Below are 24,650 nucleotides of genomic sequence, written 5' to 3'. Positions count from 1 at the left end.
TCCCTTGGCAAGGTCTGAAGGACCCCTGGCCTCGGTGGGGAGGATGAGATGGGGACTGAGGGCTCGTGGGGGGAAGGAAAAATGAGCTAGGTGACTGTATTTGTGCATTTGACTCTTTTATATATATATATTTAATTTTCCACCCAGACTGCCCTTCTTGTACTTCGTGAGCTTGCGTTGTTTTTCTAATCATTGTTCTTTGAACAGTGTAGTTAGGAATTTCCTGTTCACGTTTTACTACAATGGTTTGTTTAAAATGATAGACCGCAGTCTTTCCTGACTTAAAACTAGATTAGCCTTGAATGTCGAAAAGAAGTCAGACAAATAAAGAGGATAGGCTGTATTTGCTTATGTCATGGAGAGAGGCCTTTTAACCACGGGCTCAGTTGTATCAAATACCACAAGTCATGTTTCTTAAATATTTATTAAAACAAATAAACACAGTTATTGTATGAACTGGCACATCTCCAGATTTCTGTTTCTGATTCTCATGGGTGGGTCGCTTTTAATCAGGAGAAATATATTTAGTCAAGACTGCCAGTATCTACTGAATTACTGAATCCAACCTTACCTCAGTTCTGCCCTCTCCCCTGCTTTGTTACATTTTTAAAATGCAACAAAATAAACCTCAGCAAAGTTGAAGTTTTAAAATATCAAGCAACAAATTATCAGGAAATGCATTGGGAATGAATCTGCTTTTTCTTGGTACATCTGGTGCCTGTGGTAAGGAAAGTTTAGTATAGTCTTTGTATATATCGCGATATGTTTGCTTTCAAATTTTTGGGGAAAAAAATCTCCCAAGCCCAGCAGTGTTGGATGTACAAGGAATTGCAGCATCCTTATTATACAGTTTATGTTTAATTAGGGCAGGTTCCTTGTATAACACTGCTAATCTATGTAAATAGTGCACATCTATATTGATGGAGCAGTACAGGTAATAAGGCTATTGATTTTTATCTGGAAAGAGATAAAATTTCAGTGTTAAAAGTAATATATGACCTCCACTTTGGGTTTTTATTTTACAGAAAAAATACGATATCATAATTTATCTTATGGTGGGGCACAAAAGTTTTATTCAGTTTTGGAGGGATGGTGTATTGACCTGCCTGAGTTGGCTACTGAAGTTATTACTCACAAGTATCAAAACTCATCAATATATACTTTTATACAATACTCGAGTATTTTTAATGCAAGAATGTCTGTGAACATGTGCATGTGAAATTCTGTTAAACCTGCTAAATTAATTTTCAAGCTGGGAGATGTCAGATTTGTAAGGTTGTGGAGTCTCTAGCTGATATGACACACAGGCATGTCATTACAAGGGTGTTGCCAGTTAAAATACTCAGCTGTTATGGTATTTCCAGCTTAGCATCTAACTTTGTTCCACCCAGCAAATAGTCACATAAATAGGACTAGCTGTGGATTTTTAAAGGAAATATTTAATGTATTTTTAAAGAAAATAACATTTGGAAGGGAAAATATTTGGGTAGCTTGTCTAGGGTAGGGGAGGGAGATGCCTTGCAGGGTACAGAGTTTGATGTGCTGAAGAAGCTCTCAGTAGATGTTATGTGGAAAGTGTTATCATTTATAGAAATCAGGTATTTCTGTCAGTAGCAGAACTAATGAAGCCTGGTTACCTGTGGGTTTGGGTCTTACAGCTGGTTGACTTCGGTGTCTGGGAAGGTGAAAGTTCTGCTGGATGTCTTTTGCCTTGTGTTTGGGGTATTTGCATTCACTTGTTCCTGAACAGATTTTCTAATACTGAGTAGATGTGAACATGCATCTCTCACTTTCTGTGAGGCCTCCTACTTTCATAAACTTTCACAGGTAATGGAATTATCTAGGGGGTTTCCCTAAAGTTTAAAACTCATCAATAGAACTGAACCCAAATAGACTTAGGTATATTAATTAATATTGTTACTAATAAAAATCACATATCCATATTTTTATGGGAAATGGGACTATGAGCCCTTGGTTTTTTGCATTTTTTTTTTAGTGCCTCTGTTATCTGCTAGCTTCTAGTAGCCAGTTTTGTTTGAACAAGAAGCCAGTTCCTAAAAATCCAATGATGCTTTTACCTACTACATGATAGAGATACATTTTGAGATTAATGTACCAGATGCTGTGGTACAGGCTTGGACTACAGTTGTTCTGTAGTGTGTGTGCAATGGATGCAGTATTCGCCCACAAATGAAACAAAGCATTGGATGGGTGAGTTGCCTGTGCTTTTTAGGTTTGGTTTTCTGTAAGCATGAACAAAAAATAGAATCTTGACCAGAGATCCAGAGTCCCACAGAAGGTTTATCAGTGAGATACCTGCTGTTAGTGCACCTCCTAGAGCTGTTAGCAGTCAGTTTTTGTTCTTAAGTCTCAGAGATATGAAATACTGTCAGGAGCAGTGGGTGCCATTGGTTTCACTGTCAGCAAAAATCGTTCACTTTGGTGTTGACCTTCGCTAAGCACAGATTTTTCTACCTGGAAAAACTCAGTAAGTTTGGATGTGAATAAACAGGGCCCCCGATCTTCTGTAGGAATGCCTTTCGGGTAGCAGCACGGGTGAGTAGTTTATTCCACTAGATGAAGTAAGTGAGGTGAATAAGGTGAGTAAGCAATTTCATTATGAAATGCTCTCAGTTGTGTCTAAATGCTATGTTGCAAATTCGGCTCATGCTTTGAGCTGGTCGTGAGCCAGGTGGCTGTGGTTAATTCATCACTGAACCTGAGCTGACAAGCCCTGTGTAGGGTAGGTTATATTAGATGGAGCACCGTGCCACACCGAAGTAGCTGGAAGCTGTACTCACAGGAGCCAGGGCAAAGCAGCTTTGAGTCTGCTGGAAACATCCTGTTTAGACAAATCTAGAAGTGTTTGTGTGGGGTAAATAATTTACTATATGAATTTACAGTAACTTTAATGTAACTTTCTTTACAGAGATCAGTTAATGTTCTTTTTGTGTGAGTTGCAGGTACTGGTTATTTCTCTTAGGGTTGTATTTATAAATTATGCATAAAACCTCTATTATCATAGGATGTATCACCAGTGTTAGTTACATAGATTGACAGTGTTTTTACCTGTTGGTTTGCAGTAGTACAGCATTTTCTGTACAGTACAGTTATCTTAAGCAACGATCTTTGAAATAAAGCCATGACTTCAGGAAGATTTCCATATAATCCAATCACAATAGCTGCTTGGAAGGCTAAGTTGAATCTTCCCACTCCTGCAGGCTGAAAGGAGCTGGGGGACCCTGGTGACACAGCTTGGTGACGCTGGCATGGTGTTCACAGACACGCTGCTGGAGCTGGCCATGCTTGTATTGGAACAGGTTGCCCTCAGCTCTGGAGGACTTAGGTTGCTCCCAGTGCTGTGGGAAGGCATTCGTGTGCTTCCAGGAAAGAAAAATGGAGAAAGCATTTTTGTCATTGTTTGGATAGCTGTATGTTGTGTACAGTCAAAATTTACACTTATGAAAGCTGGTAATTGGCAGTAAGGGAACAGAGTAATCTGTGCCATTAATATGTTTGTGCATGGGAAAGCGCTTGCCTGATCTGGAAGGTGTGTTTGAGAATGCTTTTGTAGTTCCCTTGTTTTGGAAATTGAAGATCAAAGGAATGTAGGTTCAAAACAATGGAACAATGTGCAGGGCTTAATTGTAAAAAATACATGAGGGTGAGCTGTTTTACTGAGGGCAAGGTGAGTTCATTTTCACAGCTATTTTTAAAGGAAGCAAGAATAAAAATAAAATTAATGTTGGATCTTTGAAGACAATGATTTCTTATTTCTTCTCAACATTGAAGTTTGATGGATGGTAAAAGTTGCCAGAAGAATTTGTCCATGCTTACAATATCTTTAATCCCTGTTAAATTAAACCATTTGTTGGACAAGCTACTATTAAAAATGGCATTTGTGTACTTTGTTTTCCTTTGTAAAATTGATAGAGTCCATAAACATTTTTGTTTACTTTTATACTGTTCTTAGATCATGTAAATTGTTACATTGTTTTGACTCAGCTGTCAATAAATTGTATGTTACCCTTCTAAATGTTCTGGATTTATATTATGGCAACAGCGATGATCCCATCCCCTGCTTCTGTCAGCACTCATTTTCTACAAAGAAGGAAAGTGCCCCTTTTATGTGTTTACTGGAATTTTGAGAAATACAGATAATTCAATCAGTAGAAATGTGTTTGCATCCATGGGTGTCTGCCCTTAGCATTGCTGTAGTGCTGCCTCAGAAAGCAGTGTGATTCAGAGATGTCTTGGTTAGTTGATATACTGCCTTGCATATTGCTCTATTTAGAGAGCTTAGGCTTTGGTTTTTGGGGGGTGGGTGGGATCGATATTCTTCCCCAAATCAGCATTCCACTTGAAACTTAACTGGTGTCTTTAAATCAGTGTATTTATTACTGCTTCTTTGTTGAGAAGAGTTAGGGAAAAGTAATCGTCACCATAAAACTAACTTTTGCAGGAATTGGAAGCGTTAAGTCATTGTAAGATGCATTGCTCAGTATATGGCCAGAGGGAAGGAGGGTCTAGACCAGTCATATCTGTAAAATCCAGGCTTCCATTAAAAGGTAGCCCAGCAACAGGGCTTAACTGAGTGTGCAGTGAGGTTCCGTGGCTTAGAAGGCTATTTTGAAAAGCAATTAAAGATAATCAGATAAACTGAAAAGCAGTGCTGCTGAATGGTCATTAAAACACCTCATTAATTGGATGGGGGAGGAACAGATTTAATGCAATATGATAATAATTTATTTAATTGGAGGTATCTTCATTGTATTCTAATTAGAAATCGAGGGCAAAATTGTCAAGGAAGTTAATTTCTCAATGACGTTAAAAATTTAGGATTAGACTTTCAACTATGATGAAGAGTAGGGAAGAGATGGACTGAAGACCTCTGGTCTTCTCATAGCTTCCATCTTTAGTAAGTCCTTGTTGTTACACTGCGGCAGCATGAAATCAGAAAACCAAATCCTGTGATTAAGAATCCTGTGGATTTCATGCTGAGAAGAGCAGAGAGGCTATGTATGTGAGCATCTGGGTTCACTTATAGGGAAGTAAGACCTGCAGAAGGAAGCTGGATGAAGGGTGGCGGCAGCAGACTGGCTTTCCTGGCAGCAGTGGTCTAAGAAATGGTGAGAAAATCTCTTCAAATTAGTTGTTCAGTTGTGGCATAAGTACAGGATGGGGGAGGTAAGAGGGGAGAGCTCTTGTTTCTTTTTCCACAGCTATCTGGAGAGGCTTTCTTCTTGCTTAATAGATAATAGTAAAAGGTTTTTAGAAAATGATACATGAAATTGTGTGGAGCAGAGTATGTAAAGAGTCATTACCACATTTTTCTGGGATTTTCCTGTCATGCTTGTACTCTGTCCTGCCTTCCTGTGCGCCATAGTTTCCCTTTCAGTTCCCTTGGGTTTCCTAATAGCCTTTGAGTTGCTGGTGGTAAGTTTTGAAGTTCTGCTCTCTTAAACAGACTTAAGTCACAAAGTTTTCAGCACATTAGGCATTTACTGTCTGGAATAGCAGTCAGAGTTCAGTTTGCATCATGTGCTCCTTTTACTGGATTTCCTGAAGTATTGCTCATCAGCCCAGCTAAGCAAGCAGGCTTACAACACTTGTGAAAACTGTGGGGATTTTTCTCTTTTAAGCTACTCAGAGATTGAATCAGTAGATCTTTTAGTTATTGGAAATACCTGGTATTGTTGGGAAAAGTTTACCACCTGTCTAAAATTTTCCTGAAGAGCTTCTAAGTCCAGGAGACAGTTCTGCCTACCATCCTCACTTCAGAGACTGAGGAGGGCCCATTGATGGCTAGGTCTTGGATATAAGTAGTTTTGAAGAAAGTAGATGCATTGGAGTTAAAGAAACTAAAACTTTAGATGCTTCCTCTGCTAGCAACACAGAAGGCTGTGAAATGCAGGGAACATCTCTGACAAGATTTTGCATAATTTCTGTGGGCAGGTAATTTTCTTAATATATCAGATATAAAGTCCACTTCTCTTCTGAATTCATCTGTCCAACCTGCTTGTTACTCAGTGTCAGACAGGCCTTGTGGGAATGCAAATGTTTTTCTACCTTGAATTTCCTGCAGTTCATTTAGTCTGCATTTCTAATGTCTTTATGGGTTTTGATGATGCATGAGAGTGAGTGCTCTCTGCATTAAAGATAAACCTATATGAGAAAAAGAAGAGAAGCTGAGATTTTAATTGCAGTTACTATGGAACAATAGCTTTTAGTGGGCATATAGTTGAGGATATGACTCAAAACACAGTGGCTCTCTCCCTTTGCATTCTTTTCTTTTAATGGTTGTTTGGTCAATCAATCATTACACGAGCATGAGTAGTTAATTTCCTTCATGAAATCTAGTTATTTCCTATGCAGCTCCCAGAGTGTGTTGGTTGGGTGTGTGGTGGTTTTGTTTTGGTTTGGGTTTTTTTTTCTTTTTTTTACAGTCTTAACAGATAAAGGGATTAATTAGTTGGTTTCCCAACATGCTGTCCATGTCCATTTCCTATGTTGTTATGTGTGCTTTTGTGAGCACTTAAGGAAGTGTTCATATTGGACATTATTCCTAGGGGCAACAGTACCATTGCCTAGCAGTGAATATTCAAAGGTACTTTTGAGGTTTTAGGTTTTCATTTGCTATGTACTTGAGTTTCTCAGAAACTTTTAAAATAGGCTTTATTCTTCCCCCAAACTTTAGAAGGCTCTTTAAGATATGGATCCTGGTGCCTCAATGTTCTCTTCCTAACTGAGATGCTTTTGTCATGCATCTGTATGTTTTTTTCATGTTTATTAACATTGCATAGCCAAACTTAGACCAGATGTTGTATTTAAAATGCCAGAATTCAGGTCTGCATTGTCATTATCTTGAAACTGTCTTTATGTGGCTGTTCTGATTTTATTTGGGTGGGTTTTTTTTTTGTTCTTCTTTCCCCCTAACCCCAGAGTTAGGCTTAGCATATCAGTAGTATACTGCAAGTTGGATTAATAGCTTGTTACGAATAGTAGGAGGTCTTGCTCACCACCCACCTCTTCTATATTGCCTTTTTTTCTCATCTGATAGCAAAATAAACTGATTTAGTTCAGTAACCCTTCCCCCCCCATTGCTTCTTTCCTCCTTCCCCATTCCTTTTTTGTAGTTCTGGTGAGTTGAAGCATACCCACTGCTACTTTACTGTATGATTAGATGAGTGTCAGAAGTGTGTCAGGTGAGTGCTATGAAGTGATGGGATTGTGCAGTTCAGAGCAGCAGAGAGGGACACATTGGAAGGCAGCAGGGATCTCTCCAGTTTGATGGTACCAAGCTGTTAATCCAGCTTTCTAACAAAACTACAGGTGGGATTTATGGTGTAGTTGGGGTGGAGAGCACAGGGGAGGCTAGAGCCATGTTCAGTCTCAGAGCTGAGGGGTGTAGAGGGTAGTCTTTCCTTTCCATATCAGCTGGTTAGACTGTGGCCAGTTCACACCACTGCTGGCCAGTCCCTTTGCTCCAGCTCTCCTGTTAGTCCATCTCCCTATGCTTATCCTCCTTCTCTGTCTATGCCTCCCTGGATCATTCATTGTTTTCTGATTGCCACCTTCTCTTCTTCCAGCACCTGGTTCCCATGCTCTCCATCCTTGTGTGTCACCATGTACCCGCTTCCTTCTTTTCCTAGTGTTCAGAAGCTAACAGGGTTCAGATGCTTTCTCCTTCAGACTGGAAGGAGAAACTGACTTCCTAGTCTCTTTTCCTGGAAGGAGTAGGGTTGTACTGGAATTATTTTTCTGGAGCTGCTTCTTGCTGGAGCAATCCTTTTGGATGTCCTGGAACACTGGGGTTGGGTGGCTGTGTAGCCAGGAGAGGTCCTGAGAAGCTGGCACATGTTCAGTGGAGATTAAATCTCCAAAGACCGGGGCTTCCGACTTCACAGAGTTATGTTGAGCATTGTGCAACAATATTGCCCTCTTCCACTCTCTTGTACCTTCACCAAACTTGAATGATTTTCTTTGGGGACAGTAGGATGCCTAAAAAATTCAGGTCCTGTGGTTAGCAGTGCTGAGATTATCTAGACTATTGTAAAACTTGAAGCGGGGGGTGGGGAGGGACAGAACAGCATTTTTCCTGTGCTTCATCATTTCAAATGGCAGAACTGTTTTAATTGAAGGTCTCACAAGAGATTGGAAGGAGTAACACCCTCAGGAGGGAGAACTTCAGGCAGGGTGACTTCACTCTAGCAGAATAAAAAGCAATCAAAAAATGAGGGAATGCCTAACGAAGCATACCAGACTTTCTAATGAATGGACGTCACTGCACTGTAGTCATGTGTAGGTGGTACAACGTCATACTACATCAGAGTTTAGATATGTGCTGCTTTTTGTATGTTGATATGCAGTGCTTCCAGATAAAGAGTTCAGATGCTTATTCTGCAACATACATATTTTCAATATAAACAGACATATGGTCTAGGTTGCCCATGAGATGTTGGGCTGGATGCAAGAAGTGTCAGCTACAGTTTTGTAGCTTGTATTATGCAGGAGGTCAATTAGAGAATAACAGTGACCTTCTGACCTTAAAATATGGACCTGGACAGCTGGGGCTGCTCTGTACTGCCAGGGTGGAAGTTAGAGGCTTCCTTTGGCTCTGACTTCCTCAAAGGCTCAGGGCTAGGAGAGAGGGAGCTGAAGCTGTATTTCTATGGCTCTTAAGCTCTCCTTCCTAGTACTGGGGCTGCTTTTGGATGTGGGGAATTGAGCACTGTGCACTGAAAATATCTGTGTTTACTAACTGCAAAGGAATGCATAAATATAGAAAAATATGCCAGTACAGCTTACTCCCAAAATATGTTACTATGTGGTGCAAGGGGCCTTTGGGTGAGCAATATCCAGAGGGAAACTTCAGAAGAGAAACCTACAACTTCTAGAGAGAGTTGTCATTTAGAAGTGATAATAATAACACAAACCACAGAAGTCAGTTTCCTGAGTTGCTGTAAATGTGTGTTTTTAACACTCCTTTTCTAACACAAATGTAGGAAGCTGGCAAAGTAGCTAATTTCAGTGCTCTAGAAAAGCCTAAAGTGAAATAATCTAAGGAAACGGAAGCCCCTATTTTTAACCTTCTCTGTCATGGGAGGCTGGGGAGAAAGAAGAGGAGGCCATCTACTGTTGAAGTCTCTTTGGTATGTTACTATAAATTTAATCTGATTTTCACTGCTGTGGTACTTGATGTTCAGTTATGTTCAGATTAAGGTCACCATAGGTTTGATAGCACAGTGTGTATTCTAGAATTGTGCTTAATCTCCTGTTGCCTGGTTTTTAATTTCTGATTTTTTGGTATATATGAAATTTTATACTGTAAAATAACCCTCAACATTACTTGTATTGTCTCACTCTGATTTATTTTCTTATAACAAAAATTAATTTTTCTGATAATTCTAAGTACTTTTTTATGTTGGATTTGAGCAGGTTCTCTTAGGATTTTTTTCCATACTGCATTATTATAGTTCATTAAATTACATTATCTGTCTGGATTTCTCTGGATTTTTTCACAAAGTATTTTATATTCTTATATATAAGCAAATTCATGACAGTGAAGTTATGAGTAATTCCTTGTGTTACTTACTTGGAAGTACTTTATTGGTCCAGCTCGAAGCTTAAATATGATATATTGCACAACTACTGGCAACCATAGAAGTAACAGCATCAAGCTTCATAACTTTAACCTCTTAAAAATTTCAGATGAACATAAATCTGTAAAACTGTCTGTCTTTGGGATATAGTTCTAAATTACAAATATTGGGTGGAGAGAATACTGCATTAGTTTGCAAGGTCAGCATTAAGGAGGACTATAGGAAGCAAGTGTGTTTGGGGAATGATAATAATAGTAGGATACTTAAATATTGGGAAAAAAGAGGCTGGACTAAGTTTCCCTAAAAGCTTGAAAATTACTGTCTGACAAGGGTGTTGACCTGGAGTGTGGAAGCAGTTGTAAGAGTTTAAGTGCATGTTTTAGAGAATATTCTCCACAACACCTATATTAACATTATAGTAATATAGTTGGCTGTTTGTACAGAATGGAGAATGAGATGATGGAAAGCAGTGCCATGGAAAGGGACCTGGGGGTCCTGTTTGACAGCAAGTTGAATATGAGTCAGCAGTGCCCTGGCAGCCAGGAGGGCCAACCGTGTCCTGGAGGGCATCAGGCAAAGCATCGCCAGCTGGTCGAGGGAGGGGATTGTCCCGCTCTGCTCTGCACTGGGGCAGCCTCACCTGAATATTGTGTGCAGGTTTGGGCACCACAATATAAGAAAGGTATTAAGCTGTTAGAGAGTGTCCAAAGGAGGGCAAGGAAGATGGTGAAGGGCCTTGAGGGGTAGCCATATTAGGAGCAGCTAAAGGCACTTGTGTTCAGCCTGGGGAAAAGGAGGCTGAACAGTCTACTCGTCACAGTCTACAACTTCCTTGTGAGGGGAAGAGGAGGGGCAGGCACTGATCTCTTCTCTGTGGTGACCAGTGACCTGAGGGAATGGCCTGAAGTTGTGTGAGGGGAGGTTCAGAACCTTTAGAAAAAGGAGGATGGTTGGGTAGTGGAACAGGCTCCCCAGGGAAGTGGTCACAGCACCAAGCCTGACAGAGCTCAGGAAGCATTTGGATGATACTCTTGGGCAACATGGTGTGACTCTTGGGGATAGTCCTGTGGAGGGCCAGGAGTTGGACTGGATGTTCCTTGTGGGTCCCTTAACAACTCGGCATAATCTATGCTTCTGTGTGATTCTGTGATTATGTATTTGTAGAGAACATGAACTTCTGTTTGTGACTGGTAGATTGAGAATACTGAGAATCAAAAGTTTAGAAATTATATAAATTAGCATGTCAGCTGTGGAAAAGCTGCAAATCATTGCAGAACCAATGCTTTTTCCCTTAGGTAGTTATTTGGCTTAAAGACATTATTTTACTTTGCAGGGGGTTTCTTGCTCCATTGGTATAAAAGCAGCAAAGATTTCAGGGAGATAAAATTTCTTTTGTTAGCTCTCCTGATGTGTTTGGAAAATTAGACACATTTTAAGCACGGTTTTCTTTAATGGGTTTATTTTTAGAACACTTTTAATACCTTGTAGGTAACCATTACCTGTTTTTGTAATACCATTTAAAATATGGAGCTTCACAATGAATGGGTAGATGGAGGATGTCTATACATGTGTGCTAATGTATACAATAGTCACTAATGGCTTGTCCATCACCAGTTCTAGGCAGCTGAAACATGCATCCATATGTGCTTGACTAAGGGTCTGTTACTCCTGGAAGAGTGGAAAAACCTTAAATAATGAGGTGACTACCATAGATCACTGCTTGCAAGAAATGGACTCTGAAACCAAAAGCATCAAAGATCCTGTCAACATATTTCCACTTCAGTTGCTTAGTGCTAAGTCAAGCTTAGTAACTCTTCAGGCAAGTGATTGAAATGGTGCCCTTGGATCCTGTGCGTGTGTCACATTAGTTGCACTCTTTCACTCCTGTGTATCCTATTGCTTTATTAATGCAGTTCAGAAACTTTAAAAGAAGCAGTCTGGAAAGCCTTCCTTACAGATCTGCAGCATAGTTTGGGCAGGGAGCTGCTGGAGTGCAGTGTAATACCCCCTGGTTGCAGGTTTCCCTCCATGTCCTTGGGCACCCACTCCACTGAGGGGGGCTTGGAGCCACAGCTGAGGCCTTTTACAAGGCAAAATTTCTCTCTCTATGGGCAGAGTCAGTGTGTGATAGCACAGTAGCCTGTTAGAAGACATTACATAGAAATGGTACAAGAGTCCATAAAACTTCTAGGAATGTGATACTTGAATGTGTTTGAGAAGTGCCATATGTGGTACTTTTAGAAAAAATACAAGATGAGTATAACACTATTTTAAAGTGGGTTGGAAGAGGAGAAGGAGCAAAGCTGTTCTGAAAGGTCAAATGAGAAACTCTTGTCTTGAATTTTTAGTATTAGCTGGCAGTGTAGACTTTTCTGGGTGTGAGGCCTATATTTACTGTTGTACCTCACAATTTGTTTTGAATAGGATGTATGTGAAGTCATGGTATGCATATTCTTTTGGCACTTATCTACACATCACTTTGTTCCAAGGCTTGAAAAGAATAGTCTCTTGAATATATATTTTTCCAACCATTGTTTTATACTCAGTCCAGTTGCATTTACTTTTTCCTCCCATTGTTTGTCACTTTTTGCTTCATTTCTCTAGAAATGGTTTCTGGTAACTTTTAATGTGAATTTTCTCTTTTACTAATATCACTGAATAATACTTATCAGTGAAAATAGTTTCAGGAAATTAATTTCAGTGAAATTTAATTTATTGCGAGTATAGTAAGTTTTTGGAGGATTGGGGCTTAAAATATTTTAAAACATCAGATTAATTAATTTTTCACCGATAGTAGTGCTGGGCTTGTTTGTGCACATAGACATAACAGATGTCTGCTTCTAATCTCATTAAACTGCAGTTTACCTCTAGGGGAACACGAGCTGTAGCCTGTTCTAAAACATTGTTTCTCTCAAACTACAGATATAAAAAATCCCTTTAGCATCATGTTTGTTGGCAAGTTTTATAGAATGATGGACCTTCTTAGTGTATGAGGAGGATTTTCTTCTGTTAATAGGCAATTGTGGACTGCAACAGGATGTAATTGCATGTATACCTCAAGATTCTGGTGCTAACCTCTGTGCATCTTCAACTACTTGCCTTTCTATTTGACCCAAAGATTACCAGTTAATGTAAGATTCTCTGTTTTGCTGACTGAGACTTTTCTAAAGTGGTTTGAAGTGTTCACAAAAGTGTTTCACAATGCTTTCTCTATTGAAGAATGTTTAAGTTAAACTGTCATTTGACACTTGAATGGTATTTGGACAAATCAGTTAATCGTATGTGTGGACAAATCAATTGCGTGTGTGTATATATATATATATGTGTGCACACACACACATATGTATGTATATTTAATTATTTCCAATCTGGCTAACTGGTAAAGAAGAATGATGAATTTAAGGGAGGGGAACGCCTTCAGCAGTGCAGAGGTAACCGTACATTACCAGTGGCTGTTCAAATGTTGTACAAAAACCTCTTCTGTAATCACATAGACTTCAAAATGTCAAAGAAATGGTTAGTCAGACTTAAGGATAACAAGGTAGTCAGTTAATTCTGGCGTAATGTTTCTGGATGTAGGACATATGAGGTTAGCGAGAGAACATAGTAGATGGGCAGACAGTTTTGAAGAACTTTACCCTTTTGCTTCTGTACTGCTGTAGTGAGCAGTGATAGCCCACACATCTTAATAAACTAGAAATGAAAGAGGCAATGTAATAGTTAGGATGTGCTAGTCTCTTTTGATATAAACTTCAAGTGATCCTGCAAGAGTCCTCAGGAAGTATTCCACTGCATGGTAGTGTCTTGCACCATGTAAGACCATTTTAGTTACTTCTTACTGAGATGTAAAGCTTCTTTTGATGCCTCCTATTCTTCTAACACATGGAACTTCATGGACTTGAATTTGGACTTTTATGTCCCATTTTTGTTCCTCCTTGTCTGCTGAGGACCTCCCTTTTCCTGTCTGCTGCATTTCCTTTCTGCTTTGAACTCCTCCCATTAATTCATGTGCAAAGGGCTTATTATTAAGAACTTGCTGGTAGGCTCTTGCAGGTGCACTTTTTCACCCTTGCTCAGATGACTTCCATAAGCAAAGTGCAGGTGTTTCCTCCTCATCTGATAGTTGCATATGGAAGTTGTGACCAGCAGTCAGAAGTGAACAATTTTGTGTGTGTGTGTATATATGCATATGCTTATGCACAAGCATATGTACAGTCTCTTTGGGGATGATACTGTGTAGGGCCATGAGTTGGACTCAATGATCCTTGTGGGTCCCTTCCAACTCAGCATTGTCTATGATTCTGTGCTTACTTGCCTGCTCTAAAGCTGTGCTGTGCCTGGACAGGTGTAGTGGCATGTTTGGCTTCTTATGTAGGTGGAAGAATTCAGCTTCCTTCTCAAATTTTGAAATTCTCTGTTAAATTTTCTTCCTGTTGTAGTTTAGGCTTTTGATTCTTATCCATTTGGTTTTAGTTTTTTATTTTTTAAGGCTCTCCTGTTATGCAAGTCATCGAGAAAATCTTGTAAATATTTAGAGATTTTGAGTAGCAAAGGGAGCTTTATTAGGATTGGCAAAAGAAGAGTCATAAATGTTTTGCGTGTTATGGTTTCTAGCTAAGAGCATATTCAATATGAAGGTGCAATTTGAAATCAGTTGGGTGTAACTGTAGTCTCCTAATTTCTCCTCAACTGTCTTATCTGTCACGTATCCCTGCTGTCCTCTTGTGGCTTATTCCCAGCTGCCATATGTAATTTTGTCTGTTTTCTGCTTTAGATGTCAAGTTGCCTGCTGTCCAGGGTGCCTTTCTTCAGCAAGTCCCTCCAGCAATTGTGTCTGGCCTATTGCTAATCTTAGCTTTTGGCTAATGGCTTTGTACAGTGGCCTGTCACTTCGGGCTATCTGTGCACACACAAACTATGTTTTAAAGTGTTCATGGAGAGTCTTACTTAACCTCTCTGCCCCATTTTTAATTGTTTATCTTCTCTTAAAAAATAATAAATTGCAAAAACAAATTCAGTTTTCTTAAAAGCACTGACTTATAACCCGACTGTGATTTTTGAAGGGGAATTTGGGTTGTGTACATAAAATGTGGGTATATTTTCAGCAAGAATTTCCCATAATATTTGTGTTCTGAATTTGGATATGGACCATAGCTGCTGTTAAGAAATGGATAGCTGCTTGGAAGACTTGTCTGCTTGTGTGGAACTGTTTCAGCAGTTCCTGAGCAACCAGACAAGTTATGCGAGAGCTGCAGTTGACCATAGCATTTTATTTTATGTTTCAACACACTAAGCCAATATTTCTTAGTTGTTTTGTTTTTGGGGAGTATGATAAAGGATAAAAACAAAAGTATATTATTTATCTGTTTTTGCTTGTTAGTAAATATTTATTGTTTCTAGAGTAGCGATAGGTAAGGGGATACATTTCTTAGAGGTGTTTGTAGGCAATACCGAGTGCTTTTACTTCTTCCAAGTCAACAAATTGGATAGGTTCTCTCTTACTTGTACATGTGGCTTCACATACATTTTACATCACAAAATCTAATTGTTTGGAGTTTAAATTAAAAAAAAAGGTTTAATAGTGATCAGACATTTTTCTCACATTTGAAGATGTTGATTCATTACTATACAAATGGCTGCCTAATTCCATCCTGTGGCTTCTGTTTTGCATGATGATGTGTGCTGTGCTGGCTTATGTTATTGTCAAAATAATTGAAGCAAATAAACTGATTGGACACTATTAACACTCCTTCATCTACTTATTTGCAGTTCTTGAAAAAAAGAAATAATGAAAACAGCTGCAAAATACAGTGTGGTCTTAAAAAGACAGAATTTTAAGTGACCTTTAGAAGAGCTTGTGCTGTTATTTCCTTGCTGTAGGGTATGTTTTTTTTTCCAAGGGAAATGCCTCCCAGTGATGACTCTGAATACAAGTTACCTTTTTAAGTCCTTTTGTCCTGAGCATAGCATCTCATTTGTGTAAGTTTCTGTCCAACCATCTGTATTGTGGATTTATTTTAATGAGGGATTGAGTAGACACTCAGTAAGTTAAGAATTTGAGGTTAAATTATGCAGTAAAATGAAGATACATATGTGTAATTTGGATTAAGAAGCAGGTTATAAGGAATTTTTACCTTGGAAAGATGCATATAGTTTGATGACCTTTGTTGTACTTTTGACTAAGCACTTAGTATGTCATTTGCCAAAATCCAGTCCATTTTTGTGACTTGGCTGCTTGTGGAGAGCTGAATCTGTGATGGAGGACAAACAGGGAGGAAAACCATGGTGTACTCCAGAGTGCTGTAACAGGGGATCTGGATTTCATGGTGGCACTTGCTGCAAACAACCTGAGCCTGACTGGCATGTGCTGCCTCAAGGTGAGGCTGCAGGGTCTGAATGGTGTGTGCCTGTTTCTGAATTGTGGAGGAAGCTCCTGCTCAGCAGCCAGGCAGCAGCGAGTGCCTGACAGGTCCCTCCCTGCCCGGTGGGGTGGGAGGCAGGGGCTGTTGAGGAGGGGAGTGCTCCTTCCAGGGGAGCCTGCTTGGAGGAGTCTGCTGGGGAGCCATGGCTCAGCTGGGTTGGTCTGCCCAGACCCGAGCTATGGTGGTGGAGGAGGATGTCTATGAAGTGCCTCCAGGACAGCAGTGTGACTTCTGAAAACAAAATAATAATAAGCCCCCCATTCTTCCCTTTGGTGTAAACAACTCTTCTTGCTGGTGTCTATGAAACAACAAAAAAATCATCTTCCATTATTGCTCAATTCAGGATAATTAAATTTTATAACAGTGGCTGTAGCTTAACTTCATGTTTGAAAGGAGGTAAGAAAAAAAATGTCTGCCTGAAAGCTTCAAAGTGTGTGCACATTTTCTCATTTTGCCTTCTCTCTTACCTTTTGACACTTCAGTAGTATACTCAGTGTAATACTTTCCTTGGATAAACTGTTGCTAGATTTATCAGATTGCTAATTCTTTTCTAGTTGTTCTGTTATTTTTTTTTAAATTGCTTGGTATTCTTCAGAGCTGTAATGTGAATTAATACAGTTTCCGAGTTTATAGTCTACATTTTGCAGGCAAAATCTTCTATCCCATTAGATGGCAATTCAGACTGAGACCAGATTTAAGACATTGTTACTCCTAGTTTTCTGTTGAGGAGTATCAAATTTTATTAGACATTGTCTGCTTGTTCTGTTGGATCTGACTAAAATGAGAAACAAAAATAAAAGCATTGTCGTCAGCTGCTGTACTTGCATCCTTCCCTCTGTCACCCCTATAGATGGTGGCTTTTCTTCAGAACTTTGTGGTTCTTTTTCATAATTAGCCCTCATGGTTAGTGCTTTCCTCTTAATCCAGGCCCACTTTGTAAAATAGGGTGGCCCTGGATGTAATTTAGGTATCTAGGCATTTTCTGAGAGATGGCAGCTAGTTTGCAACAGTGTTTCTACTTTGGAAACACCTTTTCGATTTCCTGTTCAAGATCTTGGAAAAACAGGCTCTGTTTGTCTTAATTTAGTTCCTCCCAGGGGAAGTTTTACTCAATTAGGCTTAGGGATTTCAGGCAGCAAGGGCCCTCTGATGTGGCATCAGGGCCATGGGAAGACTGAGAATCTTATCTAATATTTTCTGAAGCCTTGTGTATTTAGTGGTCTGGTTCTGGTTTTGAGTGTCTATGAGAATGAAGTTGCTGCCCTGCTCTATCCATCAGACTGTGTTTTGGAGATTTGAAGTGTGCTTTTTCTTTGAACTCAGGAGTGTTCCTTTAAAGGTTAAGGTTTTCTGTGTTTTTCTGAGGGGGTTGAAATTAGATCCTCTTAACAAAGTATCTAAAGCTGAGAGTACTTTTGCAGTAATTTATCCAAAATAGTATTTAGCCATTGTCTTTTACTTTCTTTTCTTCTTCCCACCCAGTCCCTGCCATGAACTGATGCATTCAAGAAATACTTGTTGCTGCTGCACATTCAGAAAGCTGTAGTACTGTATTCTGGAATCCTTCTGCATATGGTAGTGGCTAAAGATATGAAAATGTATGCAAAGAGGAGGAAAAACATCTCTTAGTTTAGTCACATGTTTGGTTTTATTTTGCAGTTTAATTTCTGTATTCTAACTGTTTAGCCTGGTAATTGATGCAGAGAAAATGTTCTTAAAACTTGGGGTTTTAGATGTGTCTGTTTTACTGCATACAAATACCGGACTTATACTTCTATTTAACAAAAACATGTAATTTGGGCAGACTTAGAAGTGACAGATCCAAGGTGCTCGACGTTGCTCAAAGATTTTTGTGTCTTGGGTAGATATGAAGGATTTGTGTTATGGAAACTTTCTTACATGATTCTGTGTTTGCTTCTGAAGGGTTTCAAGGTCACCAAAGGTTAGGTGTCTAAGGACTGAAGAGCATCATTACTTTTGGAAAGGATAAACCTTTTGAGTTGATGAAGAACCAGGAAGTCAGTTAATTTGAAGTTATGGTTGGTTCTTTGATCTATCCAGAATTGGCCCCCATGGACAACTGTCACTCGTCCCTGCCCTGTAGCTTCAGTGGCCACAACCAGTTAATGTTGTAAACTGATCCCAGAGAATTTCTGAGTCTTCAGCTGAAAGTTCAGAACCTTCTTATTAGTGTGTACCAGTTGTGGGTAGAACAGGAGATGATTAAGGGGGAATGCCTTAGCTATTGTTTACTACTATGATCACAGAGAAATGACTTAGTTGTTCTTTACTGCTAGCTGTTATTCTTTACTACTATACTGTGAATAGCACAGATCTGGGCAGCCCTGTTTTTTGTTTAATTAAAGATGGCAGTATTTTTGTTCTGTCTTTGTCTTTATAATACTTTGAAAAGTTTTTTGTCTTTCATACTTTGAAATGTTTTAACAGATGTACTTGTACCTTGTACAATTCTTTATATAGAAGCAAAAAAGATCTGATCTATTTTATAGTGCTTAAGCTAATTAAGAACAAATCCAGAGGGTAAAGCAGTATTTCCAGAAGATACTTAATTTCAGCAGTCTACTGCTGTCATTTGTGGCTGACCTCCAATATACATATCTGCATCTGTTCCATTTTGTCTTTGTTGTTCTGAAAACTCTTAGTTTCCCTAACTGCAAAAAACTAATCTTGTACTCAGAGTTGTGCTGCTTAAACCAGAAAGGTATTTTTTCAGTTCTTAGTTAAAGTACAAAACACAGGGAGAAACTTCCAGTTCTTAGTTTAATATTTTGACCTGGGTTAATTGAATGAAGGTTCAGCTACATGGGTATAAATGTGACTGAACTGAGAATCAATGCGACGTTATGCTTTGTCAGGAATCCAACTTTGAGCAACTTTTGATTATAGTTTAAAATGAGCAACATCAACTTAATAATGGCCTGAATATCTGGAAGATAGCTTTTTATGTGTAAGGATGTTTTTCTTAAAATTTTTCCTTCAAAACCATTAATTAAACTGTTCACACATGCTTTATATCATTGGAATGAAAACCAGTTAGACCAGATGCATTGGTTTTCTTCAGTCTCCCTTTTCCCAAAAGCGAACATTGTCCTTGTCCTGGAAGTCTGAGCCCTGGTGTGATCACGGAGAGCATTGAATTAAAGTTCTTGTTGTGTGAAAGGTTAGAGTATCATGTGCAGGTTTTATTTATGAATAAAGGGTTGAGGGTATGTTTGTATAACAGGCAAGCAAATCTCATAACTCATTCCAAAGAAAATCTTGTCTATAGTGCAGTAATTTAGGAGCCAATGTCTAGACTACTTTGAGAAATTGTAAACATGATGTCTTCAGAATAAGACCATGGGAGTTTAAGAAAAAATGCCACATGTTGTATTTTTAATATTTGACTGAATTCCAGGGAGATCAGAAGTATTTTGGCAATATTTGGTCTGCCTGACTGCTAGATGAATTACTGAGAGAGTGCATATGTCAGTTCACAGTAACATTTTCTTTCTTGAATGCAGCAGCTTTGGATTTGTTTGATTACGTGATGTGAACTACGTATTTGGCGGTAACAGAAAACTTTTACTTTAAAAAGTGGCGCACAAGTTTGTGTACAAGTTTGTGTACAAGGTTGTGTACAAGTTTGTGTACATCTTCGTCTTACTGAATGTTTATACATGTTGGAGAATCCACAGAATGTGATCTTTGTACTGTTGTGCAAAGCTGTTCAAACATTACATTGAAACTAGTGAGGACACTTTTATTATTTTACTACAGTTAATTTTGAGCACTGTAAGAATACTTATGTAATGTACTACTAGTTTTAGGAGGCAGGTAAACACAGTTTTTCTGTTTGCTGTGTGCAAAGTTTTGTGCTTTTGTTAGTGGTTGAATAGTGTGCTTACTGCACCATTGGAATAGCTGGAATGTAGCTTCCATGGTATTTCCATCATTTGAAGGCTTTATCACTGAATTGGGTTGGTTTTGTTTTGGGGAAGGAATTCTAAGTTCAAAGACAGACATGTTTTAATTCAAAGTTACTGTTTTATATCAGTGTTATCAGACGAAGTGCAAATACCTGTCCCTCTCTATTCCGCAACATATTTGTAAGCACAGTTCAAGTCTGGTGTCAGTAAACCTGAGTTGGGTATTATACCATACTGCTGGAATTATGAATAACAGTGTTATGTCATAGGTTGTGCTAAACTGTCCTGAAATTAATGAATGTATTTAAGGTTTGCAAAGTTATCATCATTCTAGATGTTAGAAATGCCTCAACAAATACCGGAGGAAGATGTTGGATCTGTATCCCATGTATCATTGAAATTACTGTACAAGTAAAGGAAAACATTATCTTAGGGGTTAAGTAAAGATTAAAATGATTTTGGAAATAGGCATGATTAGACTGAATGCAAAGGCTTTTTTATTTGGATTATTTGTTCTTCCTAGTTTTTTATATACCTTGATGTTCTAGAGCAGTGTCGATTTAAAGTCTTTCTGTAGAATTTGGAATCCAATATTTTAAACATTCCTGTCAACACTGACATGCTGTTTTGGTTTTCTGTTATCCACTGGTCTAGGAAGAGTTTACCTATCCAGAGATGTGACATTTTAAGCTGCTAGATAGCAATGCTGTTACATATTAATTACTACTTCTACTCTAATTGCTTCAGAATTCTTCAGACATTTGTTTGTCTCTTCTTTTTGAGGGAAAGGAAGTAATTTGGATGTGTCTGGACCACAAGAATATAATTAGTAGTTGAAAATATGTAAACAAAAAGTGGAAATCTGTTATATAGTGCTGTCTTAACTTTTATGTTATTTTTTCAGGACAAGCAATTGTCCTGCTTTTTCACCTTACAGAAGTTAAAACCTATAAAGGTTCTAGTAGTTTTAGCAGGGGTGAACTCCAGCTTCACAATTGTGTTCTTTGCGGTATGGGAGAAAAACTGGCAGGACTGCATGCCATTGTAATTAAATTGTTATACATGGAAACTTGAGGGGAGAAGCTAGTTTTACCTGTTTGGGGAGTATCTGTCAGCATATTTAAATGAAATTTTATTTTGAAACTGTATGATTGTAATTATCAGCACATTCCTAAGCAGCATAACTAGTTCGTAATCAAATGGTGGAGGTATCTTCAAAACATATAATAACATTCATTGCATTGTAAACTCTGCACCTTTTATATTTATTCGTGTTATTTTTGTTTTTACAGGATTACAAAGCCATTGACATTTGCTGACTGTGTCGGTGATGAGCTTCCTTTAGGATGGGAAACTGTTTACGATCAACAGATTGGAGTTTATTATATGGACCACATAAATCGTGAGTAGATGCATGATTATTTTGAGGAATACTAGCAAGCTGATGTTAACTCATGGCACTAACTTTGTTTCCAATACCATTTATGCACCTCATGCTACAGTGAGAAAATACGTGCAAGTAATTTCTTGCAGAATCTGTTTTCTCATCTTTCACATGGGGCACAATGCTTCTTCCATTTCTAAAGAATTTTACAAACTATGATTGGGTTATAGTGTATAAAACTTCTGTTTTGCTGTGTCATACTGTGAAGTATCAATAATTTTGTTGTTGCTTTTTGTCATATGTCAGTTACAAAGGTTTTTCCTGTTTTTCAGTCACCCGTAGTTCACTCTTCTGTATTGAAAAGCAAAATGTATTCTGAGAGAAATGTGCTCATTTTTAATCAGAAGCGTCATGAAATACAGTAATCTCATCCTCGCTTAAGCAGTGCTTGTTTTGTGCTTTAATGCAGTACAAAGTGCTATAAAAAAGACAACAGATGTCCCTTTTGGAAACTAACTTCTAACATTTTCCCTTTTGGGCTGTTGCTGAGCTTTGTATCACCACTGTCTGGCATGTTTGCCAGTTCTACTTTTAAGAAAATGTCTTATCTTTATAGCTTTGTACTACTGCTGCTGTTACTGTTGTGCTGCTATCATTAAGCTTCTTATCACTAGTGAGTGAATGCCTTCAATATTGTCGGAATTGGCAGTTGGTGAGGAGTGAGTAAAGAAGCAAGTATTTATATGGGCTATCACAGCAGTAGTAAATAGTATAATCTACAAAACCCACTTCAATACTATCTACTTGAAATCTAGTCAACTAAAAAATAAAAGTGTAGAAATAGTTTTGGGCTTCCAGCCATTATTGGAATGACTTGTCTGTTGTGGTTTCACATTCACTTATTTTAAAAAGCCCAAACAACATAATAATAAATGTTTCCATGGTGTTTTTTGACCCACACAGGTACTTATTTGTTGTGAAATTTAACAAAGATCACTAATTAAATTACAAACTTTAAAGAACTGTTAATACACTAATCACAAGGATAGATAACCAAGACAATTCAAAGACAATAAATACAGATTGTTGGGTAATTCTTACAATAACTGTACTTAAAAGAAGCAGTAGTTTAAGAGTTGCTGTCATGGTAACTTTAGTAATGTTGAAGTTTAGTAAAAAGTGAGGATTGCATTGGAGTAAAGTCATGGAGTGCACTTGCACCAATGTATGTAAATGTGTGTGAATGCACATATTTTAAAAAAAAGAAAAAGAGAGTATTGGCAACTCTTTTTTTTTTTTAATTGTAAAAGGTTTTAGGAGAACATGAATCCCTGTAGAACATGAATGCTTATTGGCATCTTTTATAGCAATAACAATCACTGTCATATGCAAAAGAAATCACTCCCTTTTGCTTTTCAGATTTGTTATTACTAACTTTACCACAGACATGAAGTTTGAACTTACAGAAAAGATATTAATCACTGTAGGCATGTCAGATCTGGCTTGCCTTTTTTTCTGTGCAATTGAGAGCAAAAATTGTAGAAAAGAGTCTTTGCAGAGAGAAACTGAGTTCCCAAATGCTCAATGGGTAGACGCAGAAAGAAAAGATTAATATTAATGGGTCTCAGAAAGTAAAGCTAATCATATTAGGCATGAAACAAAATTGATGTATGAACAGAGGGATAGAAACTTCATAGGACCAGTACTGAACTGAGTAAAAGGAATCATTCAGCAATTAACAAGGTTGCAAAATTAGTCTCTTTCCTGATAACTAATTACTTCCAGCCCACAGATATTATCCTAAATGGTGATTCAAACGTCACAGCAAAATGGGTTTGTCACCCTTAGGCTAATACAGTGCTTGCATATACCAGTAAGAATTATATTAAGAGGGAAGACAGACTCAATATTATAGCTGGATAATCATTATTCAAAACTAATAGGATACTCGATCCAGTTTTTAAACTGTGGACAACAAAGGGAGCAATCAAAAGACTACATTAACTTCCTTTGTAGAAGTGAGAACTAATGAGTGCATCATGAGATTGTGTCAGGCAAGTGGCAGAGATAGTGTAGGAGCTAAAGAAATGTTTTTCTGAACTGAGTATGTCTAAAACACTTGGAATGGCAGCTTCACGTGAAAACATTTAGGCTGCCTTTTGTGTCTGACTGGGTTCAATGCTTTACAGAGCATTGGAGTTCTGTGTTAATTGACAAAACAGTTTAGAAGTGCTTTGGTTCCAAGAAATACTGTGAGAAAGTGCAAGGGATAATTCAGAGTCTTTCTACAGTTATGCTTACCAGGGACCTCTCATGCTTTGTGCACTCTCACAAGCTTTTTGCCCTTGCACCTTCTAAAAGAAAACAGCAATACATCTGATTTTTCTAAGCCTCTTGCGATGTTTGTTTACCCAGGAAGCAAGGAAAAGATTTCTAGGCAATAGCTTTCCATTTATATTGAAAAAAAACAGGAACAGAGGAATCTTCTGTAAATCTCAATGGTGCTTCCAATCCTGATCTCCATCTTGTTCTGTAAATTCAGTACTTTGTTGACACCCTTACTAAGCTGCTCTTGGCTTTTGTCCAACCATTGCTTAAAAACCTTGGCGGCTGCCAGCCACAGAATTCCTTTCCCTCCTCCTCAGAATCTTGGAAGCCTTTGAAGTCTCCTTTAAGCACTTGAACATTCCCTAGTGAGGGAGTAATATATTCTCTGCATTTGTCTGGGGCTGTTCTTGAGTTACTATATTGTTTTGGGTTTTTTAATTGGTTATAAAGAAATGAAGGAAGTTAATTTTATCATAACAGTGTAACTTTACTGTTGTTGTTATGTGGCAAACTTATTTAGAAATCCAGGGCAAAGTTTCATAAAACAGAAGAAAACGTCACTACTGTACTAAAGAAGTTTTCTGTCTCAGAAGAATGCTACCAGGTTTTCAGAAGGCTTCTGAAATAATTCTATAAGAGGTGCAGTGCCCTGAAGTAAAGGATAAATAATAATCTCAGTAAACAACCAAGGCCAAGATGTTATGTGATAGAACATAACATCCTGGCCTTAGCTGTTTACTGAGGTTAGGACTAATAATTTCCTATTCAAAAACAAACGCTTACTAGGATCCAGCTTCTCTGTCTTATAAAGATTTATTAATTTCCATAAGGGATTAGCAGTTTTAGGAATATTAAATTTGCACAGATTTCAGGAGTACTTATGGACAGGTGAGATAGCACTGCAAATTGACATGCCGTCAGTGAAGGACGGGCAGCCATCTGAACTCTGTTTTCTTCTGCTTGCCCTCCATGTAGAGAAGGATTT

General features: G+C 38.3%; 1 protein-coding gene across 3 annotated transcripts in view; it reads left to right on the top strand.

Moving 5' to 3' along the window:
* WWC3 (WWC family member 3) overlaps window positions 1–24,650 on the top strand; it is a 98,472-nt gene that overhangs the window by 15,262 nt on the left and 58,560 nt on the right. For all 3 annotated transcript variants that reach the window (XM_051794916.1, XM_051794915.1, XM_051794914.1), the window contains exon 2: window positions 21,246–21,355. In XM_051794916.1, coding sequence (XP_051650876.1) covers window positions 21,246–21,355 — 110 coding nt within the window. The remainder of the gene's footprint in view (window positions 1–21,245; window positions 21,356–24,650) is intronic.

The sequence above is a fragment of the Manacus candei genome, unplaced genomic scaffold (genome assembly GCF_025592945.1).
Source record: "Manacus candei isolate 608988 ecotype Guabito, Panama unplaced genomic scaffold, ASM2559294v1 h1tg000041l, whole genome shotgun sequence".
Classification (NCBI taxonomy): Eukaryota; Metazoa; Chordata; class Aves; order Passeriformes; family Pipridae; genus Manacus; species Manacus candei.
The sequence above is the reverse complement of the archived record's forward strand: the minus strand, read 5'-3'. Positions and strand labels throughout refer to the sequence as shown.